We start from the raw sequence: 26876 nt of genomic DNA on the forward strand, positions 1-26876 counted from the left end.
TGGCTTGGTTTTACACTGAATACGACTGAACAATCAGTTGAAATATTGATGCAGAGCTTGGACCTTATGTCATTAACCTGGCTAAACAATGCCATTAATCTGCTGCTGTATGTTATTTAAACGTTAACATTTTTTTAATGTGTTCCTTTATGTTTTCACATATATGTCTTCCTTTTCTTTGAAGATCTTAATTTTTGTATTTATGCTTGATTAACGGGCAGTGCTTCGCAGCCCAAATGGGTTCGTTAACTGTCCCTTACTGTTTCTGGTGCTTCAAATTAAAATATTTGATATGCATATTTACCATTAACACGGCAAACAAATGGCCCTGTTTCTGTTAATAGCTTTTGATATTTTCACTATCGGTAGTCAATGCAGTGTCATCTTATTGTAATTTTCGAAACATCAGTGTATAACTCAGATCAATTCAGATTCAAGAACCATTTTTTTGACATGTTTCTTGAATCATCCATTAACGAACAAAGTTTTTTGGCAGTTTCAGTTTTTGTTCTTGTGATGCGGAAACGTTTGAAAAATGAGATCTTGTTGACCTTTGAGGAGAGCTCGAAAAACAATTCAGAAGACCTATTTAATGTCGCAGGCTTTTTTTGAAAAAACGCTTGTTTGTGAAAATGTTAGATTTCCTTTTGCTGTAGTAAGTGGTAAACTGTGTCGAAACCGGCGCAGCAAACAAATAGCCCTGTTTTTGTTGAAAGCTTTCGGTATTTTCACTATCGGTAGTCAAGGTAGTGACATCTTATTGCATTTTTCGAAACCTCAGTGTATAATTCAGATAATTTTGAGCTATGTACTGAAAAGCAACCGATTACAGATGGCAGATAGATCAGCTAGTGGACTACAGAAGCCGTCCTCTAGGCTAGTGAAACCAATAGGAAAACCATTAGGTGGGTCAGGGACGGCAGCCACTGCGTTATCCGCCAACCCTCTTGCAACTGCTGCTGCTTTGGGTGCTAACAGAGGTGCTGAGAGGAGGGATTCGGTATCCAGCATTTCCAGTACATCGGTCAACTCAACAGCTAAGAAAGCCGACACAGCTACAAATCCATCCGAAATACAACTTTCAGTTGGAGACGTTGTTTCAATTCCTGGAGGTAATTGCTTGGCATCAGTTTGAATTCCCAAGGTTAACATGGTGAAGAGTCTTACATAGATCGTGAAGATTTTTTGTTAGTTTTTTTTTAGATTTTTTTCGTGCTTAAATTTGATTTTTTTTTGCGGTTTGACTTTTGATTTATTTTCTAGTTCATTTCGCTTGTTAATATGAAAGGAAACTCCATGATCGATCGAATGAGTTTAAAGGTCACGAAAAACTAGTTTCGAAAATTAATTTTAATTTTCAGATTTCCAAGCAGAATATTAATTTTACCCATTGATCCAGTTTACTCAAATTGGGTTAGTTATGTCTAAAAAGTATATCATCGACTCTTTTTCAAATGTCTGTTGGAATTCCAAATTGTTTTAGAGGAGAAATAATAATAGTTTGACGCTTACAGATCTATAAGCGTGTCGCTTGAACAAAAATCAAAAAATCTAAGTAGTCTAATTTATTATGTAAGCAACTTTTAAGGCAAGCAAGGGAAGCTGCTGTTCTTGGGGGAGACCCACTTCGCCAAGGGAGAGTGGGCTGGAGTGTATCTGGATGAAGCTGCTGGGAAGAACGACGGATCACTCGACGGGAAGTCTTACTTCACTTGCCCAGACAAGTATGGAATATTTATCAAGCCAAATAAACTCACGCGAGTTGACCAGCAGACACCAAAAATAATTCCTGCCCAGGTCAAAGTACCTCTAACTGTCAATCAATCGCGCTCCGCCATTAAGTTGAACAGCAGCGGAGATGCTGTTAACTCATCAATACGTAGCAATGAAGTCTCAGTACCTTCCAAAAAAATGAGTGCGCCTTCTGGTCCTTTGAATATGGCGCCTTTATCAGACATTGCGAGTACTCCTCGAAAGATTAGTACAAGCAATGCTCCCATGCGGTCAATGACCCCGGCCAACAACCAGTCTAACTTCGGTGCAGTTCAAATGCGAGTGAAACCAGGAGCCCAGGCCGACGTTCTCTCCGCAGAAGACCTGACTGTAGGCGAGAAAGTTTGGGTGAATGGGCTGAAACAAGGTGCAGTGGCCTTTGTGGGAGAAACCGAATTTGCGACCGGAGTGTGGGTCGGAATCATCCTCGGAGACAAATCAGGCAAAAATGACGGATCTGTCAGTGGCAAAAGGTATGTTTTAAGGAAAATAAATGTAATGGTTCAGAGTTTTGTAGATCATCAATAATTTGCGAAAATTGCGGCAAAAGATTTCAGTCAATGGGATATAAACAGATTTGTTTTCTCATTTGACTGATCATTATTACCCTTGCAATAATCAAGGGTACTGCAACCGGGTACTAAATTTTTTATTGCGTTCAAAACTATGTTTACGCGACTGGACTTTCTTTTTTCTCGGCTGAAAGGTGTCAGCCAAAGTATTGTGCGCTTGGTTGGTGGAACCTGATCTAAACTACATTTTATGATTGGATAAATTAAATGTTTTACCAATGTAAAGTATTTAATATTAACCAATCATGATCCATCTAACTAACAACCCACTTATTTGTAAGTGCTGAAGTTACTTGTAATTTCAGCACCAGAGAGATTTGAATTTAACTTAGAAATTAGTTGGACTCTCCCGAGCACTTCAGCAGCCGCAATAAACCAGTATACCCTAGATCTATTGAGCCTAGCAGAGACTAGTTAAACAACCTGAGACTAGATAGTATAAGAGTAAGATTAGGATCGGTATTAGACTAAGAAGTTGCACGAATCTATCCGGCCGAAAATAAGATAGCGTGACGAGCAGACGGTGTACCCTATCCGAAATTACTCTATGAGTTACACTTCGGTCCTAACTCATCTGGTGCGACCATAAGTCTCGAACAAGACCTTAATAGATTAGAATTAACCAAAATAGATTAGAAATTAGACAAAAACATTTACAAAAATGTTATACGACAATAATTTAATCGAAATGTCTCTACGACTCAATAGATCAGAGCCAATATTCCGAACCATAACAGAACTACCCGGAATTGGAAGAAGACCTCGAACCAAAGACGACATACGACAAAGTAGAAACTTGCCGTATAGTTATATGATAGTTCGGCAAAAGCCAGAACAAACTTTTATATTTCGAATACTACTTGCAATGAATTTAGATTTCCATTTGCAAACATAAAACCTTGAAGTTACTCTTCAAAATCATTTCAGGCGCTAAACAAATTTATTAATATACAATAACGATTGATAAAAAGATCTAAGATCGTTTTCCTAAAACTCTGCAGTATTATACAAAACATGTTTGAAAAATATTTATTGGAAAATAAAAATAAAAATTAGTAGCATGACAATAAATGGTTAGTAATCATAAATCATCCTGTTGTTCCAGCTTCATCATCTAAAACATAACAGCAATCATAAACCCACTAATATCATCAAAACACTAAATCTTTCCTTTACACACATTTAAAATTTTATTAAAACTTAAATTCACTTAATTTTAAAACCAGATCATCAAGGCTTATCCTTGGATCTTAAATCATTTTCTACTTAATTAAATTTCAAATTTGATCATCAAGGCTTATCCTTGGATCAAACAGAACAACTTTGTTCTCCCCCACCCACTTAATTAGTGTCTAACGACCTCAAACGTCGATTCACTACCCAACCCTTTCTAAAGACCTAAGACTAATAGAAATTTTTAAACAAAACTAATCATTCAAATTAGGATAAACAGTGAAGAACTTCGGTTATTCATCCTTCACTTGACCCCCCCTCTTACCAGACCCAGGATAAATCTTAGACTTAGTAAGTTTAAAATAGTATCTAACGAACTACTCGCGTTCTAATTATACCTGAACCTTGTGGATCGATTTACTATTCTCCAACCCTTGAACACAATCACTACCCCTAAGTAAGATTAAGTAAGTTAACACCTTAACTTATACTAGCCACGAGAAAGTAAAAAATCATTCTTCGGAATCGATATACTTTTCTCTCCAACCCTGAACAAACAGACCCAGGTTAAGCTAACCAAAAAATCGTAAGAACTAACAGTTTAGGAAAATAGAAATCATTTAACAACCCTTTGCATCCGTCATTCTAAACCTTATGTCATTTAAAAACCTAGGAAATAAACAAACAATCGTTTTACACAATTGTGAAATAGATAACAAAAAATACGACCTTGTAATCACACCTCATACACAAACAGTTGGATACATTCGAACAAAACGACAAACACTAAAAAGAAAAATAATAACGAAACAAAGACAAATAACACGAAAAAGATTTTCAAAAAATCGAAACGCATTTTCAGAATCAGAAACCAACAGTTTAGACGAACTTTACAAACTAAAAGAATCAATAGATAAAAATTGCCCAATTCACGATCAATTATATTTCTCTGACTCAGAAACAACTTCAAATTCATCACAAAGAGGAAAAAGAAGAATAAAAAAGCAGTACAAACACAAACCAGTACATTTATACAATTGGAATCAACCAATTCGACACATTAATAATTACATATTAACAGTAATCGAACGAAAAAATGAGTTCAACGCACACCCCAGGTGAAGAAACTCCAGATGATGATGAAATCTTTCCTTTTATAGTAGACGCAGATACTGATAGAGGACAACACATATTTTGTCAAAATTTACTCGTAAATTTATTTGAACCCGGAATCAGTCCATGTAAAACAGAGTTCCCCGATGTAAAAATCAAAAGACAAATCATAGATCACTATCTAAAAGATATATGCAACATAACACAACAGTATGGAATCTACTCCATAGAATTCACCTCACCAAACCATAATAATAGAAAATATACAATTCAAACAGACGATCTTGATTCAGAATTTTCAAAAGTTTTTTCAGAATATATAAAAAGCATCCAATACCATAACTCACAAAGAGCAAACTCCATATTCACCAATGAAGTTTTCGCAATAATATATAGTTATATTTCGATATTAGAAAACGAAATCCCAATAACAAATGTCTCACCAAAAGAAACATCTAAACATTTGAAAGTACGACATGAAATCACACTACTCTCTAGTTATTTAAACATCATTAAAGAAAATTTCACGAAAGACGACGTTTCACAACATACAAAACACGATCTACAAAAAATTTTGGCATGGTTCATAATAGATTACTTCACACACAATATTGATTTAATTGCACAAGCAAGAAAAAATTTTAGACCCCAAAATTCGAACGATGATACCGCTATCACAGAACAATCAGATTATGTTTGGGACCCCGAATGGTCTCATCCCGCATTTATAAGCTTTCCACAATCAATCTCAAGTCAAGCAATAGGTACAATATCTTACATAAGAGATTATGTAAGAGTAATACCATTAACAATTGATGCAACACCATTAAACTATAATACATTTTTACCCGATACACAAAATAATAGTTTAAACTCTACAGTTATACACAATGAAAACCTCAATGGAACTAGGAATCTTACTCAACAAGATATCCAGACACCATCACACTTCATAAATGAAGAAATTGTATACACACAACAACTACACAACAAAGTATTTCACCAATACGCCCAAATTTAACAACACCAAGAAATACAAATCCTTCACAAACACAGGTAACCTTACAATCAACCGTTAAACCTTCGGTTGCCCCTAAATATTCACATATGGATTACCAAACATACAGACCCATGACAATACCACCAAAAACACGCAAAACATTCACTAGAAACAACTTTGCAGACCATAATTATAATTATACACATCCATCAAAAACATATAATCAACCACAAAGAAATTTTAACCAATATACAAGATCTCGAAATTGGGATAACCCAATGGCCCAACCTAATTCAACAAATTTCCAAACAAATCCTCCACGGGATCACAGTGAAAATTACCCATTTTTTCAACAAAATAAAAATAAAAAACAGACATCTTATCAAATGGATTATTTATCCTCAGATGATGATTTCTTACAACCAGATATATTTGCACAAAATACTCAAGAATATCGTAGACAAGGAATACAGAGAACACGTACAAATCATAGAAATTTTTCTCCACAACCAATAGATGCACAAAATCAACAACCAATTCAACAACAAAATCCAATTAATACACAATCTTTTCAACCAATTCAACAACAAAATCCAATGACTGCACACTCGTATCAACCATCACAAATGCAAAATGAAATACCACTCCCATATTATCTCCAACAACATGAGATAACAAGAAACCAACTTTCAAATTTTTCTCAAATGCCAAATGCAGCAGAATCATTACAAATGACAATGAATCCATACCTTATGGGTGGATCATCAATAACATCAAACAAACCTTTAATGGTTTTCACAGGAACAGACCCTGAATACTCTGTAGAAGATTATTTAAATGCAGTAACAGCAAACCTGATTTTAAATATTGGACCTGAACCAATTAATACGCCACTACATCAAAATTGGATACATCGACGCACAGCGTTAATACAAACAACCTTAGATGGCGCAGCCCAAAAATGGTTTTCAGTACTACCTCTAGAAATAAAATCAAACTGGAAAAGATTTACACAAGAATTTTCAAAAATGTTTGACTCCGAAAGAAACAAACAACAACAAAGAGTTTTATGTAATGAAATTCGCAGATTACCAAACGAAACCATCAAGCAAATAGCAGTACGAATCGAAACACTAGTTCGAAAAGCATATTCATTAAATACACATGACTATAAAAACACAAAGATGACAGAAATCTTAATGATGACCTTAACACCACAATTAAGGAAAATAGCAATAAAAAAGAGAGCATCACATCCTTTTTCAATTCGAGAACCCGATTTAGATTTTCGAAAACTAGTAGACAAATTAGAACAAGCAGAAATCACGATGAAACTAGAAGAAACGGAAAATCTGAAATTACAATACGTTAACAGAATTGAAACGACTCCCACTAATATTAATAATATACAGGAATCAGAGACAGACCTCGTTGAAAAAATCACTGAAATACTCAATATCTACGAAAAGAACCCAAACTTTAAAGGCAAACCATCTTTCAAAAAATGGTGTAATTATTGCCGACGATACGGACATAGTATTTCCGAATGTAGACAAAAACAGCAAGATAATCAAAATAAACCTCAAAAATATAAAGAACCAAATAAATCATTCTATCAATACATGAAAAAAGATCAAAATCTACCGAACAAAACAGTCCACAGCAACAACAGTTCAGGAAAACCACTCCCGAACAATACAAATTATACAAGAAATCAATCACCATATAACTCAAGTTATAGAGGAAGATCACCAGAACGAAGAAACACGTATAATTCATCACAAAATCACTACAATAGACCAAATAGTCGAAATAACTACTCCAGATCAAATTCAAACACACAACGATTTGTTTCTAGATCTAATTCCCAATCAAGAAATAACTACTATCCAAACAACCAATCACGAAATTCATCATACAACAGGAATAGAAACTACTCCTATAATCGAAATAGAAGTTATTCAAACAACCGAAACCAGAATTACCCGAACAATCGATCAAGGAATAACTCATATAATAGATCGAACTATAACAGACCAAACAATAATTACCAAAACAGATCGCGAAATAATTCACAAAATCGACACCCAAGTTATAATAATCGTTATAGAAATTATTCCCAATCACCACACCGGAATAATAATAACTATAATAATTCTAATAATCGCCACAGAAGTAGTACACCTAAACATCAAAGACAAATCAATCAAGTACAATCTAACCCAGAAACAACATCAGACCCTCCAGGTATTGATGACACAGTAACTGATACGTTACAACTCAATCAAATAAACTGTACATCATCAGATTCAGAAAGTGATACTGAAAACACTCTTTCTATCAATATGATAAAAGTCGAAAATGACTATGAATCTGTCATATATGAACAACCCTTTTCATCACACATATATGAAAATAAATCAGAATTTCTTCAAAATTATTACACTACACCCATAAATTCCACACCAACGACGCAAGAAACAAACGAGATTAACACTACAGATCAAACCAATAAAAATACCAAAACAAAATGCTTGAATACAAACCACATTTATCAAAATATACAAAAAGAACAACCCAAAGAAAAAATTTGGACAATACCATTTCTCTTAGAAAGCCCAAGAAATAAAGAATTTCAACCACCAGACCTTGAAATAGATTTTTTAATTGATTCAGGAGCAGAATCAAACATAATAAACATCCCCACATGGAATGAAATAAAAACTTTACAACCAAAGTTAATACCTCTTGAAACCTCCAGTAAGTTAGCAACAGCACAAGGATCAACATTGATAAACTACGGAAAAATCCAATTATTTCTCCTCCCCACCAGAACAATGGAACAAAGCAAAATTTTAAATAAGCCATTTAAACAAATATTCCATATCACTGACATTAAATATAATATCATTGGAATACCATTTATTTCGAAGTATATACCAACAATTAACATACTAAATAGTAAAATATTAATCAAAGATAAATATACAAAAACAAAAGAAACATCCTTAACATTTTTTCAAAGATTAAATAAACAACCACCATTCTTTTCAAAATTCTACCCGATATTTAACAAACAAAGAAAACACCTAAAACCACTATCAGGAAATATCTATAATTTTTCAATCAGACAAGTTCACCAATATGATAAAGAACAAAACAAACAAAAATTTTATATGTCAGAATTTGAATTCAAACCTATTCATAAATTTTTCAAAATCACAATCTCATCCATAAAATATTTGAAAAATTCGAATTCCGATATCATTTCCTTACATGTCTATAACAACACACCTTACCAAGTAACATTACCTTTAGGACTTTTAGGATACTGCGAAACCAACGCTACAATATCACCAATACACGAAAAAGCCTATCGCGTAAATAATATACTCCAATTACTAGATATTTGCCAATCTACAATTCTTAATGAAGAATTATCTATAAATAATATAATAAGTAACGAAAACAGAAATACGGATTATTTCACAAAAACTCCATATTTCAAACCTACATTCAACATAAGTAACTACACAGAGGACCAACAGAAATTTTTAACAATGTTTAATTTCCAACATTCACAAATAACACAAGACGAATTCGAAAAATTAGCCAAACAGCTCATTAAATATTCATCAGTCTATGCAACATCAAAATTCGATGTTGGCAAAATCAGTTCATCACTACATCTCCCGTTAAAACCAGACGCAGTTTTCAAAAAACAGAGAGCAAGTAAAGTACCAATTCACTTACATGATAAAGTGAACAGATTACTCGATATTTTAGAACAATACAACATTATATCACCAGTAAACAAAGAAGAACAACCAAAAGGCAACACATTCATCAACCCTGTTATCATTCTAGCTAAAGGAGAATCATTAAAAATCGTTCTCGACGCTAGATACCTCAATTCACTCATAGATGAATCAAAATGTAATTGGCCCATTGAACCAATACAAGTTATTTTAACAAAAATAAACGGCAAATACTTTACAACCGCCGATATGAATAGTGCATACAATCAAATGCCACTAGATGAACAATCACGACGTTTAACACAATTTGTTATAGGAAACCAACAATATGAATTCAACCGCTTATTCTATGGAATATCCATAGGACCAGCAGCATTTTCAGCTTTTATGAGCAAAATTTTTAGACCACTAATACTCAAGAAAAACGCAATCACCTATTTAGACGATGTTTTTATGCAATCACAAACAAAAGACGAGATGTTCAATGTTTTAGAAAAATATCACCAAATACTTCAGAACGAAAATCTGAAGGCCGCCCCCGATAAATCACACTTTTTTTTGACAAGAGTTAAATTCTTAGGACATAATATAGAAAGAAAAACAATCACTCCATTGAAATCACGCATTGACGCTATTCAAAAACTTCAACCACCAACAAATAAAAAGAAAATCCAAGAATTTCTTGGAATGTTAAACTTTTTAAGTAAATATGTTTATAAAATGCAATTATATCTACGACCATTTTATAACATCCTTAGACAACAAAATAATTTTGAATGGAACACAGAACATCAAACACGATTTGAAGAAATAAAGAAACTTTTAACTGAACAAATTTCAAACACAATTCCAGACTCAAATCAACCATTTTATGCAATGTGCGATGCTTCGAACTTTGGCATCGGTGCAGCACTATTACAATCACATAATGGTACAAATAAAATGAACCTCATATCAGCAAATTCTCGACTATTCACTCAAGCAGAGCTACGACTCTCAACTCTAATGAGAGAATGCACAGCCATAATATATACACTGACAGAATATGAATTTCTGATACTTGGATCAAAACATCCAACAGTTCTATTCACAGACCATAAACCAATCATTTTTCTTTTTACACAAAAGTCTAATCCAAACCACCGAGTTTACAGATTTCAACTAATTCTAATGAAATTTCCAAACTTACATATAGTTTGGACTGCAGGAAAAAATCTTGCATTACCAGACACCTTAAGTCGAAATACACCACCTGAATTACTTACACGAAAAACAACAGTTGAAATACCCAAAAACATAAAATTCTACCTTGCAGAAAACGAAACATCACCCCGATTGGAATGCAAATATGCAGTAAAAACTGATGTTGAACAATCACAAATAAATAATTTACAACATTTCCCACTTTATTTAGATTGTCAAAATAATCATTATGAAGTTGATCTACTTGGAACATCAACTTTCAAACCAATCCCATATTCTCAATGGATCAAAAATAACACCCAACAAAAACGAACAAAACAACACCCGCCTAAAAAAGACCATTTTCCACTAATTGAAAAAGAAGATTTAACTGATAAAATAAATTTATCAGGACCACAAACAAATGATTCAAAATACACAATAAATCAAGTTTTTGACCTTCACGACCCACTTGACGCAATACCCTTATCTAAATTAGAAATCGAAAACATTTTTCTCCCCCCAACAGAAACAATTACAATTTCAACACTGAAACAATATCAAAACCTTGACCCAGTAATTCGACAACTGAAATCATGGCACATATATAAAACTAAACCTATCAAACCAGATTCAACCATTCTAGGAAACAAAACACTCCTCCGATACTTTCGCAAATTTAACAACACAACAATTAACGAAAATACAGACCTTTTAGAGTATAACCTGAATGAATCTACAGTTCCATGTCTCCCTTTAAGTATGATTCTTATAGCTTTTAATATTTCACATACACAAAATATTAAAGGACACTCTGGATCAGAAAAAACATATTCAAATTTTATACAAAATTTTTACTTCCCAAATGCACCAATTTGGATAAAAGTACTATGCAATGATTGTATAGTATGTCAACTAAATAAACCTTACCCAAATCAAAAACAAATAGCACAAAAACAAGATTTTAAAGGACAAAGTTTGTACTTTAACCATCGTATCTCATTTGATACTAAGGGACCAATTTCACCCTCATCAGAAGGAAACTCCTACATTATGGTAATTGTTGACGCATTTACACATTATGTAGCACTTAACCCAGTACCACATTGTAACGCTTATTACGCTTACACAACACTCTATGAACACTGGATAGCAAAATTCGGACTACCAGAAATTTTAGTTACAGACAACGGTACAGAATTCATAAATAATGAAATTATCACACTATGTCATTTATATAACATTAAACACAAACCACGTACATCTCATGCACCTTGGACAAACGGCTTAGTCGAAGGTATGAACCGTTCATTACAAGAATATCTTAGATGTATCATCAACGGAAATGATACAAAATATACCGAATGGTCAGCAGATGTAAAATTATTTCCCTTAGCATATAATTCACAAATAACGACAACTTTAGGAATGTCACCATACGAAATGGTTTTTAACCAAAAGCCACGCAAACCAATAATGTTTACAGCAAATTCTCATAAAAACGCACAAGGTTATTGTCAACCAAATAAAGACTCAATTTGTTATAACCTACCTTTACATACACATGATGAAGATCATTTTCATCACCCACAAATTCTTAAACTAGCCTCCGGTACACACACCGAATGGATTCTAAATAGAGATAAAAAACACAATGAAATTTATCAAAAAATAACAAAAAAGTTATTACAAAGACAAAACATCAATGAACAAATCAATTCACGTTTTACACCAGCCTCCGATTTAAAAATTGGAACATTTGTTTTAATACCTAATTTTAATACTCAAAAAGGAATTTCTAAAAAATTACAACCCCTTCGAAAAGGACCATACCAAATAATTGCAAAACCCACTGATGTCACATATAAAATTACCGACTCAAACACAAAAGAAATCGTTCAACATCGAAACAACCTATTACCTTATTACCCAAAAGAATACGCACTCCGCGAATTAACTAAATTATATTCTTTCACAGGATTAAAAATCATTCAAAATGAACCACATCTGAAAAACACAGAACAAAATGATAACCCCACCGAAAATCAAAACACAAAACCAACCGCCACCAAAAACAATACACAAAACCATAAAGAATCTCCAAAACAAAGAAAAAATAGAAAAATGACAGAACAAATAATACCCCAAGAAGAAATAGACAAATCTGAACATAGAAAAACAACAAGACTCCGAAATCAACCACGTAAAAACTACAAAATGTTCATCCCCCAATCTAAAATATTAAAGAAAGTAGAATTTAAAAAGTAATTTTAAGATTTCATACTTCACAATCTTGAAACCTCCGTAACATTTTTCATTTCAATTTTTCAAAATAACATGCTCACAAGTACGCAATAATTCTAGTTCAAAATAGACCAATAGGATTCATCCAATCCGCCACTTTCTCTAACTCAAACTAAGATCAATTAGACGAATAATCTAGAACTCCAGGCACATCTCTAACTATAACTTTACAACCTCCAGGTCAAAAATAAGCAAATCACTCCAACTTGACAGCTAAAATAAATATCACCATAATACCGTACCCCTCCCTTATCTAATAACCCAAAGATCAACAATATTTCCCCAACTCAGACCACGAATACCCCCAAAACAAATTTGATAACTTAGCCTAAAGTAACAAAATGAAGATTTTAATTAGCCTAAAGTATAAAAATCTCACCATACCCCGGATCATTTGACAAACAAAAATAAAGAAAAAGACGACCTCCCAGTCACCATGAAAATTGCCCCCAACAATTTTTTTACAAAACTCAACCCACTTGTCAAAAAAAATAATAAATAATTCGACCACACTAGAAAATCGCCTCAAACAGCAAAAAATATTCGACCAAGAGATCATTTCTTAAATGCTCTTCTCTCAAACAGTTGCTCAAATACTTATAAATTTTAAACATTTTTTTTCAATACTTGAAGCCTTTATAATATTTCTTTTTGATATACTTGAATCTTTTCTAATAATCCTAATCATTTTTTGTAACATTTTTTTAATTTTCTACACTATTCTCGAACTATTCCTCCAACTTTCCAAAACCCTTGAATATATCCACAGGTACGATTTTAACAACTTGTCTAAATGATACGAACAATTTTCAGTAGAACCGATATTTTTTTATTGTTTGTAATTTTCATAACATTTTTATCATCCCTCATTTTGACCATCTGTAAATGTATAAAGAAAGCAATCCTCACATTTGCCCTAGCAACAGTCCTTCTAATTCTTTTTTTGGAAGAATATTATAATAAACACAAAATTTCTCACTAAAGTAATAATTCAAAAAACCATCAAAAATTGCTACCCAACAGTCACAGCATCAGTCTTCACCGACATCATCCCAAGATAACCAAACACCACCTTCAACTACTCAAAATCCTCAAACGTCTACACGAATTTCTTTTCAAGACAATCCATACACTTTTGAAGAACGACATACTCGTTTATCAGAACCACTAGAACCAGTCCAACGACAAGCACCTTTAAGCGAACCAACATATAACCTATACCCAACACTACCACAAGAACTAAGTAGAATAAGAAATTCTAGTCAAAGCCAAAATACAGTCGAAATAAATAGACAAATTATACATCCTCGACGAAACAGAAATCTTCAAACTCCCCGAGTTCATTTTGATATACCTCAATCCCCATCACAAAACACTCCAGAAAACCCCATTGGTATATTACCAGAAACCCCTACGCTTCTTTCACAACGTAGCACCTCAAGCCTACCATCAGATTACTTAGGTTCAACACCAACATCTGAGCAAATACGTGAAAATCCCTTTAACCCCCCAAACCAGGCATCGCGACTACCATATTGGACTACACATTCATTTACACAAGGTGAACCAAATTTAGTCAATGACCCCATAGATATTTCTACGGATACAACAACATCCTCATCACTACCAGAAACATTATCACTACCATCAACACCATCAATAAGCCAGTTTTCACCACCACCCTTTAACTTAAACTTTCCAAATAATCTCGACGCCAGATATCGAGAACAATCATCAATAAATATTCCTTTAAGACTAGATTGGAATACATTCACAGCACCTCCACCACTATTTGGACAACATCAAGAAAGTAACCGCCTTCATAACTGGGCACTTAATAGATTACAATATCGCCAAGATATTCACAACGATATCCGTGATCATAATATTCAAATACTCCAACAAAACAGTTTACAATTAAAGTTTGAAATCACAGTTAAGTTAAATAATATTACCCAACATCCCTACCCATTAAATCCACCTAACATAACAGCTCAATCACTACCACCACCTTTTATAACTACTGAAGTAATATACAAATACGACAGATATACCAAAAACACAATTGGCTACATTACATTTTATAATCCATACTCAGGATTATCATACACATGTATATTCTAAAATTATTAATTTTTCTCCAACTCCCTTTTCTAGTAATCTCAAATCAAAACATAAACCCTTCTCCTCGTACAGGACCACAAGATTTACTAGTAACACATTACGATTGTGAAGAAAATGAACAAAAAACACTACATAAATATGCAATAAATCAAGTATCACAATGTGAAACAGAACCACAAGCTATAGAAACCACAGATGTAATAGCAACACTCTATTCAAAAGCCCGAGCAACAACAGTTACAGGTTATAAATTCACAGCAACATTTTCCGAAAAGAAAGTACATTGTTCACAAGTCTCGAATGGAAACAAAAACCGACTTGACCATGAATCATTCTATCAAAGTAATATAGAACGTCTTTTACATCTCAATCCCGACGATTGTAAAAATGAATTACTAAGACTAAACATCACACAAAATAAAAACTCCCAAAGAAAATTAGTTAATTTTCAAGTTTTTTCAGACTCTGTACATCAATCACAACTTGAAAGACACCAAGGACATATAAAACTAGACGAAAAATACCCGTATAACGGCGCACACGGACGATTAACCTATGACCTACACGATAAACATTGGATACCACACATTGGTATAAATGACCCATCAAACTGCAAAGCAGACACAAAAAATAAAGGATACCAAGAAATAATGTTTTTCGATTGGAAAATACAACTCGAAAAAATACAACTAACACGAGATTTATCAGATAATACAATGATCTATCAAGGAATCCGATTACCTTGTAAAAATGATCAAGGTTATTGCGACCCTACAACGAGAACACAAGCAACAATTGTTTGGTTCCCCGAAGATACATGTACAACATTTCAAGTAGCAAAAATACACGCTCGTATGATAAAATTTCACGAAAAATATTTTATACAATCAATTCCATATGAACAAGTCCATCCATCACGAAAACTAAGTTCTAATTTTAGAAACATAGACAATATAGAAAACAAATTGACACGTTTTCAAATATATCAAGAAACAGAACTTGCATGTAAATACAGGAATCCACTTCACAGAACACAATACTCTGAAATATTAGTTGAATACGAAAAAGGATTCGACATGACCACTGGAAAAATAAAAATCGACCCATATGCCACAGGTCATCCTTTAAACGAAGGAACATCCTATATACCAGTTAATTTTCAAAAAAGCAACGGACAACCTGGTGGACATCTAAAACCTCAGGACACCAGAAGCACACGCTTACAAGAATTATCACTAATGAACACTACATATTTCGGTAATATCCACTATGATATTCATTTAGATATGAAACTAGATTATACAATTAGCCGAATTTTTCAAGAAATGTCACTCTCCGAATTAGAAACACTACACCAATTATGCGAATTAGAACGAACACAAATATTACAATCACTTGCACTAGCAGTATTAAAAATACCCTATGCAGGATACTTATTATCTGGAAATAGATCAAATTTTTTAGACTATGAAGGAAACATCTTATGGTTTTATACTTGTACTAAAAAAGTATCACCACTATACGTTTTTGAAGATAAACGATGTTATAAAAGAATCCCTATCTTTTATAAGAATAAAGTACATTTCGTGGATACACTTTCACGAAGAACCTATTTCTGGGATACCGCAGTCCCATGTGGATCAGAAAACAGCCACAATGTAGTACAACTAAACCCTGATGAAAATAAATATTATCTTCTCACACCATATCCCACATTAATGCAATCACTCAAAAAATTTTCACCAGAAAGCATTCGCGCTATTGCTCGAAACCCAAATATAGACTTACAATCAATAGGAATCTATTCAAAATCAGATATTCAACATCACATTAGAACACAACAATTCCAAGAATTATTAACACAAATGGACACTATACAAAGACAATCAATAGACCAAAATTTACGCAAACTTGCAGAAACCGCAGGATTTGCCGATATCTACACGCAAGACTATAGCGGATATTTTAAGGACATTAAAGATTACATATATCTAAACGGTGAAAAATACCGTCCCCAAGATATATCACCAATTAACATTTTTAGCTTTGTTACACTCAAAAATGAGATCCTCGATTTTCTAGGATGGCCCTACTACATCTTAGAAAAATTGACTATTTTATACGCAATGTTTAACTTTATTGGATTTCTTTTCTCACTTTTAAAAGGAATCTACAACACATGTGCTATACACACACAAGTAAACAGACAAGCAAGTGTAGCACGCATACTATTTGCAGGATTTTTTGGAATCTTTTCTACATATATAAACAAAATTCTTTTAGACGCACAAATAAAAGAATATAACACAAAAATAACAACACGACAAAATACATACGACGAAGAACATAACAATGTAGACATAACGCCAACGGCACCACAATTACCAGCCCTACCAAATAACCATCCACTATCCCTAGTCCCACGAAATTTTCGAAACTTAGCCATCACACATAATCCAAATTTTCGACTCACCACATCACAAAGTCCCATTCAACATATAATGACACACCAGTCACAAGATGATAATACTTATGAACAAATTATTGAACAACCCCATACCACCGCTTTTCAGTCTCAAAATAATCATTTTTTTAGCCCACGATGAGCCGCCAACTTGGATCACTACACCGATCAAATTCCCACCCAACCAATCTTACCTCTCCAATCCCAATAATACCACTTTTTGCTTTTCCGCCACCCGATTTTCCATCTAGTAATGTAACATCAGGCATGAATTCCGACACTAATTCACACATCTCAGTTTTATACTCCATCTCACAGCTAAATAACCCGAATATTGAAACCCCCGATGAATTCGCCGACTCAGAACCATCCCCATCCAATAATTTTCATAACTCTTTTAATTTTTCTCAACCCCCTTTTCAACCCATATTATCCAATAACCCTGACCCAATTACTCCCACACCCTCTTATGCTTCCCAAGTTACCCCAACCTATCCCTCATACCATTCTGACCAATCATCTCATTCTCCAGACACCCCCCGAATCTCCCCAGAGCTAGATAATTTTATTACCCTTCAACAACAACCCTACCACCTTTATACCCCAACCATAAATCAAATCTCCTCCACAATAAATTCATCCAACCCCCCTACCCCTACACCCTCTTCAACTTATACTGAATAACTAGCACCATCATCCACATCAACTGAATCTTCACTCAACACTAATAGAGCTTACCGCACTTTTAAAAGAAAGTTCCCCAACCATCCTTTCCCAGCAAAACCAGGAACAGCCCGTGAATACATCAACCACCCCAAGCATACTAACACAAAAGAATTTTTAGCCATCACCTTACCCTCATTCCCACAATACACCTTAAACACCCCCCACGACACTAACGAAACACGCAACTTCGTAGATGAATACGTTTTAATGCCTACTCTCTCTTGGACCTCATATTATCATTTCACTAACCCTCTTTGCTTACCTTTATCTAACACTCACATCGATATAGAGCGAAATACGGACATACTATATCGACTCACTACACCACTAACACCTAGACAATTTACTTACGTTGGATATAAAAAATCACTAAAAACACACACTGCACCTAGAGCTAACGAATATACACTCGAATACTATGATCACAACATCATCAGAGCTAACCAAGATCAATTCTTAGACGACGATCGCTTCGCTAATCCACAAATTACCGAGAAATTTTTCATCAAGACACCATATACATTCACACTAAACATCTTCGACCGAAAGTTTGATCACATTATTTCAGAAGCACTAACAGACACACAAGCATACGAAAGTTTTAAAGAACGCTTCCAAATATTTTCACTAACCTTTCATTTCCTTGCACCACACGAAAGAGATTTACACTGCTCACACGATATTATGTTGCGCACTAAACAAACCCACACATATAGTTATTATCGTTTCATCCAAAATCACTTTGACCTACACACACCCTCTAGACAACCACACCATCGTTTTCAATTCATTAATTCCAAATACACTTCACCATTTTTCCTAAATTTCACATATTGTATTAAAGACACTAACCTCCATGGTATTCTTCGTAATTATGACCCCATAACCCAAATGTACATCTTCTGTCCCATTACCAAGACCTTCAACGCCGAAGAATCCCGACCCTTCCTTATCCCGCACGAGTTTGTACAACCCATAGAAATCCCAATTTTAGAATTCATCCACAACACTAAATTCAATCACAAATTATATAACTTAATCCAAAACACACCTTATGAGTTTGCAGTTGGCACTGAAGAACTAACCACTATCAAGGCACTTCAATTGCTTTGGCCACTGCTTCAAACTAAAAATATCATCCGCATCTTAGCTAAACTACTAACAACTTCAGAACTAATTCACGACATCTTCCCCCACGGTTTTTTCCCCGACGACTAACAGGTAAGTATGAATTAAATGAATATTACTAACTAATTAAAATATTAAAAAACTCACCATACTTTATTCATGTTTTCTTTAGATTTTTAGCCTTCATCCGACGATCACCTACAAAAACCACAAAAGACAAATAAAAATCGCAAATTTCATCAAACAGATTTCAAAAATTCTATTAATCTCTTACACTTATAAATTTATAAATTTAATACCAATGCAGTAAATTCATTTCTAAAATTTTCCCCCACAAGCAGTAAATCTAATTATGATGAAAATTTGTATCTTAATATTCCCCCATGACTAGCAGTAAATTTCTAAATTCTATGTAGTAAATTAAATAAATGCAAATGCAGTACTAACCTTTTGATATTTTCATTCATTCGCACAGAAATTCTATCCACACTCGCACAGCTCGCCCACGAAGAATTGTTTAAAATAATGAATTTCAGTTTCAAGTTTTCACACTCAACAACTCTAACATATAATAACATGTTTCAAACTTTCCTTTAGCCCGGTTGGAAAGGAATCATATACTAAACAAAACTAACCAACGCAGCTTACTAAATACCACAAATCATAGAATAACAGCATGACTTAGAAAAAGAAACCAACGGTACCCAAACCGGATTAACCCAGTTTAAAACTGGATAATTTATTCTTTTGAAGACTATTATAAAGTCTAAGAAAGAAATAATAAAACACAAAAAAGTCGAAAGACAAACCCATACCACAAACAATTTGATTTTTGAAAAAAGGACACAACCAACAAAACATAAGTAAGACCACAACAAACTCAACATAAAACGTTGTCACATAACAGGACCCCTCACAAAAACCGCATGAAATCATACTCCCACTCCTGGCCTAACCCACCAGGAAGGACGTCCTGAGCATGCTCTATAGCCGGCCTAACCCACCGCGCTACATCCACGCTTTGTGACCACACCACTATTTTTAATAAGAGCTACTCAAGTGTGAGTAACTCTTCAAAATAACCGAACTAAAACAAAAAGCTTTTGTGAAAACAACTAACTAAAATCATTATTAAAAAATATTAAACTAATAAAAGTTTTAAAAAAATGTAAAATCACATGATGCAATATATAGATCAGAATACAACACCAAGGACGAACATCAAAAGACAAGACGACCCCACTACACTCGAGAGAGAATGACCAACTACAATCGATATGCCGCTCACAATCACAACTCAAAGGATTTAGAGTACGACTTGACCTCGCAGAAAAGGACTTCATTGAACTAGACCAATGACCACCTCGATGTTCAAGTATACGTACAGATCCGAGTAACCAGGCATCCCCTCCACGCACAATCTCCACGCCATTCCCAAACTAGATCATACACAAAAGAAGTTCTCCACGCAGAACAGAAAAACCTGACATAGCAAACCATTCTGAAATCAGATTTGAGTTTGTTGCAAAGACGTAGTCGTTGTCACTAGAAGACACAACGTCTTATGTCTCTAACTCCAGCTTCCTGGAACTTCCCTAACAAAAGAGGAAACGGAAGAAAATTATGATGTTCGCCAAAAACAAACGTCCATCATCCATCCTTCGAATTGCAGAAGAACTATTCTAAAAAACTCTGTAAAACCCGGATGGGTGGAACCTGATCTAAACTACATTTTATGATTGGATAAATTAAATGTTTTACCAATGTAAAGTATTTAATATTAACCAATCATGATCCATCTAACTAACAACCCACTTATTTGTAAGTGCTGAAGTTACTTGTAATTTCAGCACCAGAGAGATTTGAATTTAACTTAGAAATTAGTTGGACTCTCCCGAGCACTTCAGCAGCCGCAATAAACCAGTATACCCTAGATCTATTGAGCCTAGCAGAGACTAGTTAAACAACCTGAGACTAGATAGTATAAGAGTAAGATTAGGATCGGTATTAGACTAAGAAGTTGCACGAATCTATCCGGCCGAAAATAAGATAGCGTGACGAGCAGACGGTGTACCCTATCCGAAATTACTCTATGAGTTACACTTCGGTCCTAACTCATTACCGCTTCGGAAATTTGGTTTTAATTCTAATTTAATGCTGGAAATTGTTTTTCTTGAAAAATAATTTCTTAAAAAAATAACTGAGAAATCATCTGAATTTTTGTTTGGTAGATCTAGTTTTCTGAACATTTATTTATAGCACTGACTTGTTTTATCCGGAAAAGACGTATTTATTAAATTGGGTTGAGGTTAGAAAAAGTGAAGAGAGCAAAATTTGCTAGAATTTTACCAGAATTATTATGGTGGAAATTATTTTGCGGAATTCGGAACCAAAATTTTAAGCAAAAAGGGGGAATTAAGCCTCTTACATAGACCAACAAAGTTCTAGGAGGGTATAATCTCCTAAGATTGTCAAAAATGGCATTTTTAAATCGCGTTTTTGACTATCAAACAAAAGTTGGTGCTTTTCAAGCTTGAATTCTGTGTTTATTGCGCCAAGTGTGAAACTAGCTGACCAATAGTGGGATGCGGTCAGCGCTACCCGAGGGGTTGCGAATTGTGCCTCCAAATAATATCAAATATTTCGTTGATTTTTCTAATTATTTTATTTATAGGCAGCTTCAGGTTCACTAGTCTGCTTGAAGCACCGGAGGTGCGTTACAAGCTACTATTTTCTGGAATTGGTGATTAGTTTCCATTTTTTTAAAATAATTTTCCTGTTTCGCTCAAACTTTCATTCAACAGCTTTCCTGTTTCACTTAACTTTTTGTATCGTAAGTGGTACAAAGCTCTGCTTCTTGTATGTGTTAATACTGAATCAAATATGTCGTTTGAAGCGGCGTGATGTATTCTGGACTCCAGGATTATTTTTTTTCAGGGTAAAGAAGAACTACCAGATTATTTTGTCGAATATTCTTGTTTTGATCTATTGATTTTAAACGGAAGTCACTCAATAAGTTCAAATATGGCATCTACATGTATTTTTGTCAAGAGAGGTAGGTAAAGTTCGTTTCTATAGAATGAGTCTAGTAGTAGGCTCTAGTAGTAGGCTCAGTGATCTAAACAGTGAATCATTGAACCTACCCGCTCATGACATGTAAAGTTGCGTAGTTGCATATTTCATGCAAGTATTTGCTTCTAACTGATTGAGCCAGCTCTTTATTCATTTCTAGATATTTCAAGTGCGAGCATGGCTTTGGTCTGTTCTCGCCAATCTCCAAAATTTCGAAGGAGCCTAAAAGAGCGCCTAGTGCTTTCCCACAAGCCATGCAACAGAAGCAGCTGCTGTCTTTTGCCACGCCACAAAGGCCGGCGTCTGCAGTGGTAGACCCCCGACTGCGACAACAACAGCAACAGCAGGAGACTGCAGTGCTGGCCAAGAGGAGGGGAAGTGCGACTGGACAGCTTCTGCTGCAGAAAGAGAAACTGGGCGGCAGTTCAGGCAGCGTCAGCTCCATCGGGTCAGCCGCCAGTGCCAAATTCAACGGTACAGCCACAATATCAAACCACTTGGTTATAAGAGTTTAAAAAGAAATTGTTCTTGCATTGGCTGCCAACTGGGCGTATAAATATTTCAATAATGAAGTAAATTCTTGTAAAAAAAAAACTGGATAGTTGCAATAAACGGAAACAAACAAATTCTGCTACTAGTCTCAAAGTAATAGAGATCAAGGAATGTGATTGATTGTAGCTGTACTTTCGATACATTCAGCAATACTTAGTCGGCTGATTGCTATCGCTGAAGCTGCTTATAGCTCTAAGTTGTTCGTAGGTATGCTGAGCAACAGTGGCGGTGGTAGTGGAGGTGGTACTCTGCAGCAGCTGCAGATGCTGTTGAGGGAGGCGGAGGTGAGGGAGAGTCAGCTGACCCTGCTGGTTGATCAGAGCGACAAGGCCAAGTTAGATTTGGACAGACAGCTGGAAGAGGAGAGACGCAAAGTTGAAGACCTTCATTTCCGGTAACAATCGACCATTCTCCCCTTAAATCTTAGGAAAGAAGGACACCTTAAATTTTCCATGTTTAGCCAAGTGCAAGTTAGCAGTTAAGCGAGTAGCTCTTTCAATTAGCGATGTCCCGGGTTGCACTGTTATTAACACCTCGGTTATTTACACTGTTATTAACACTGTTATTTAACCAGGCCTGTTATAAACTGCTGTTATAAACTGTTGCAATGCATTGCCTGATGCACTGGCTGACCTCTGTCTCAAAATGTTCAAGCTAGTACCTACCACAGCGGGCTTGGAAAGAGCTTTCTCGACAATGGGTTTTGTCCATTCGGACTTGCGAAACCGCCTCGACTCCGTAAAAGTTTGGAAACTGGCTTTTTGTCTCCGTGTACTAAAATCTGATTGAATATAATTCATTGTTTGGTACACTGCTCCAACTTTTTAAAACTTAACCGTTATTAACAGTTAATAACGTTTTTTACGTTAAAAACGTCATGAACCCAGAAGGGGTGTAATTAATGCAACCCTTGCGATGTCGGAAAGCTTTGAGAGAGCAACACAAGCTGCAATAATGGCACCATGTCGTTATTGCATCAGTGATGAGTGACAATTGCTATCATTATCTTGAAACGAATGCTATCAGTATAGATGTCCTGTGGCTATTAAAAGAAAACTGATAGATTAAAACACGTTAGCTTTACCATGTAAACTGGCCACATAACAAAGAAGAAGCTTTTATTCTAGCAGCTCGTTTATTGCGCATTGTCCGAGGAAATAGATGATCTTCTGAACATAAAGTTTGCTGCATGTGTGAAAAACAACTGAAGTTCAATGATCTTAGACAGTGCAAATGTTTGTCTGGTATTGTGAAAGATTTAATATTTCACAGAGCAACACTCGAATGAGTGAATTTATCAATTTATTTTGAATATGTGTTGAGAGTTAGCTGTCGGCTTGTTTGTGAGAATGGACTTTTCCATTTATTCTCCCTGTCCACTTATGCACTTGTGCTCTTTTTTCAGCATGGAGGAAGAAGCTATTTTGAGGGGTGACTTGATGAACGAAAAGAATATGTTGAAACATCAGCAGGAGATGATGGAACAGGAGCTGCGCGAGGTTCGTGAACAACTGGAGGAACTGCGCAAGAACTACTCGGATCTGGAGTTCCAGTTAGCAGAACAGAGCATGTCAGAGGAGTGCGACTCAGGAGTAAGTGTGAATTCCAACTCCAACTCACTGACCACCAATCTTGCAGTCCACGTAACCGAACTGGAGGAGACAGTCCGCGCGAAAGAAGACAGCCTGTGTGAGCTGCGCGCCCAACTAGATCAGCAAAAGTCGCAGAATCACCATACTCTACAACAAGCGCAGCTCCAACTTTCAAAGGAAAGTTCGCTAGCAAAAGAAATTTGCGAGCTCAAAAGGGAGCTCGGTGAGTTGAATAATTGTCTCAATTGCAAACAAAATGAGGCCAACGAAATAGAGTTCAAGTTGAACGAGATGAAAATCAGCCACAGCTCTCTGGAGGAGCAGTTGAAAGCGCAGATTCAGTTAGCAAGCTACCTAAAGAGGGAAAAGCAGGGATTGGAGGCAACGGTAGAATCGCTGGTCAACAACAGTGGTGACAGTCAAGTAGCCATTCTGACCAAAGAAGTGAAGAGTCACCAGGCTGCAGCAGAACAGATGAGAACGCAGATGGAGGAGTTGAGAGAAGAGAGAGTTCGATTGACGGCACAGATTGATACAACTAAAATGGAGTGGGCTGATAAACTGAGGGATGCAAATGACGATCACTCGAAAGAACTAGCTGAAAAGAAACAGAAAATCAGCCAACTGGAAAGCAAAATAGCAGAAGCGAACGAAAACATGACAAGGTATCAGGTAGAGGTTAACAAGAGCTCCAAATGTATGGATGAATTGAGAGAGAAGTGTCAGAATGAAAAGAGCGCACGAGAGCTGGCGGAGCAGGAAAGAGAAAAATGGAAGTTGGAGAAACAAAGTGCTGAGAATGAGCTCAAAACAATGAGTGAACTACTGAGTCAAGCGAAGTCAGAAATTGAAAGTTCTAACAATAAGAGTAGTGAAACAATTGATCAACAGAGCGAGTTAAATGAGCTGCGAAAAAAGTTGTCTGAATCCATACCCTACAAGGATCAAGTCTCTAGATTGGAGAGTGAAATTGAAGGATTGAAAAAAGAATTAGCTGATTGCAGGGTAGCTCTGAACTCCAGAGAACAGCAGATAGCTAACATGAAGCTGTCGGCAGAAGAGTGGTCTGCAAGTGATAGTGAGTTGAGCTTGATTAGAGAGCAGTATGACACAGTGTTAAGTAAATACATGAGTTTGCAGAGCGCGATAGAAAGTAAAGATAATGAGCTAGTAGAAACGAAACAGACTGTGCGGAGACTCGAAACAGATAATGAAGAGCAGAGTTCACGCATTGCATTGTTGATTGAAGACTACGCGGCATTGGAGAAGAAACTAGAAGAAGCGCGGGAGCAATTGAAAGTGGTTGATAACTTGAAAGAACAAGTGTCGAGGCTGAAGCGAAATGTGGTGGAGTTGAATGAGAAAGTGGCGAGCAAAGAATTGTCTATTCTGCAGTACAAGGAGTCCAACTCCAAGTTTAAGGCAGAATTAGACGTGGCCCTGAAGAAGGCTGAGGGTGCACAGAGTGTGTATTCAGCAGGGGGAGACTTCAACACTCAGATCAAATCGGAGCGAGATTCTCTGCAGAAGCAAGTTGACTTTTTGAACTCGGTCATTGTCGAGCTGAGCAACAAAAACGAACATCTGGCCGCCAAGCTAGAAGCATTTGCGTTCGGAGGACATTTGGACGGTACTGGAGTTGCGTCTAGTGGACCGAGTGTGCTGGACGAAGACTCGCCTGTGAAGGGATACAATCACAACATTAGACCATTCTGTGACATCTGTGACGAGTTCGACCTGCACGACACAGAGGATTGTCCGATGCAGGATAGCAGACCTCTGAGTCCGCCAGCAACACGCAATAACGGCAACATCACAGACCCGAGACCCTACTGCGACATCTGTGATTGCTTCGACCACTGGACTCACGACTGCGACGACGATCAAATGTTTTAAACACACTTAGACTCAAATTGAATTTCAAATTTTAAATCCACGTCGCATTATTCCCTGTTATTGTGCTGAAAATAACACTTGCCACGAGTGTCATTATACAGGCTTTAAAAGTTTTCTCTTTACAATCAAATGACTTAATCAAATGCAATTTGTATGAGGGATGTTTCTGTATTGGCTATGTTGGATTACATTGCCATAATAGTGGTAGTCCCTCAAAACTTCATCCTCATTACGAGAATTATTTAATTCCATCCAGATATATTGTGTATCATTGGCATTTATTTTGAAGAGTATTAGTTTAATTGATGAAATCAGCCATTTTCAAACCGATCTGTTGAGAATGGAAAATTTTCCTAGGCCAAAGAAAGCCCAAGCAAGAAATTTTCACTCGCCATTTATCAAAATTCCGTTTTTTAAAGATACAAAATTATCTAGGACTTTCATTCG

General features: G+C 35.6%; 2 protein-coding genes across 2 annotated transcripts in view; one reads left to right on the forward strand and one right to left on the reverse strand.

The window, feature by feature from the left end:
- The window catches only part of LOC134844335 (uncharacterized), a 46769-nt gene that overhangs the window by 4484 nt on the left and 15409 nt on the right, over positions 1-26876 (reverse strand). The gene's annotated exons all lie outside the window — the stretch shown is intronic.
- On the forward strand, positions 798-26743 carry LOC134843640 (CAP-Gly domain-containing linker protein 1-like). The gene is made up of 5 exons (XM_063859832.1): positions 798-1112; positions 1589-2246; positions 22550-22863; positions 23149-23335; positions 24347-26743. The coding sequence occupies exons 1-5, from the start codon at positions 833-835 to the stop codon at positions 26427-26429; spliced, it is 3522 nt and encodes a 1173-aa protein (XP_063715902.1). The 5' UTR covers positions 798-832; the 3' UTR covers positions 26430-26743.

Source organism: Symsagittifera roscoffensis, chromosome 4 (genome assembly GCF_963678635.1).
Source record: "Symsagittifera roscoffensis chromosome 4, txSymRosc1.1, whole genome shotgun sequence".
NCBI lineage: Eukaryota > Metazoa > Xenacoelomorpha > Acoela > Convolutidae > Symsagittifera > Symsagittifera roscoffensis.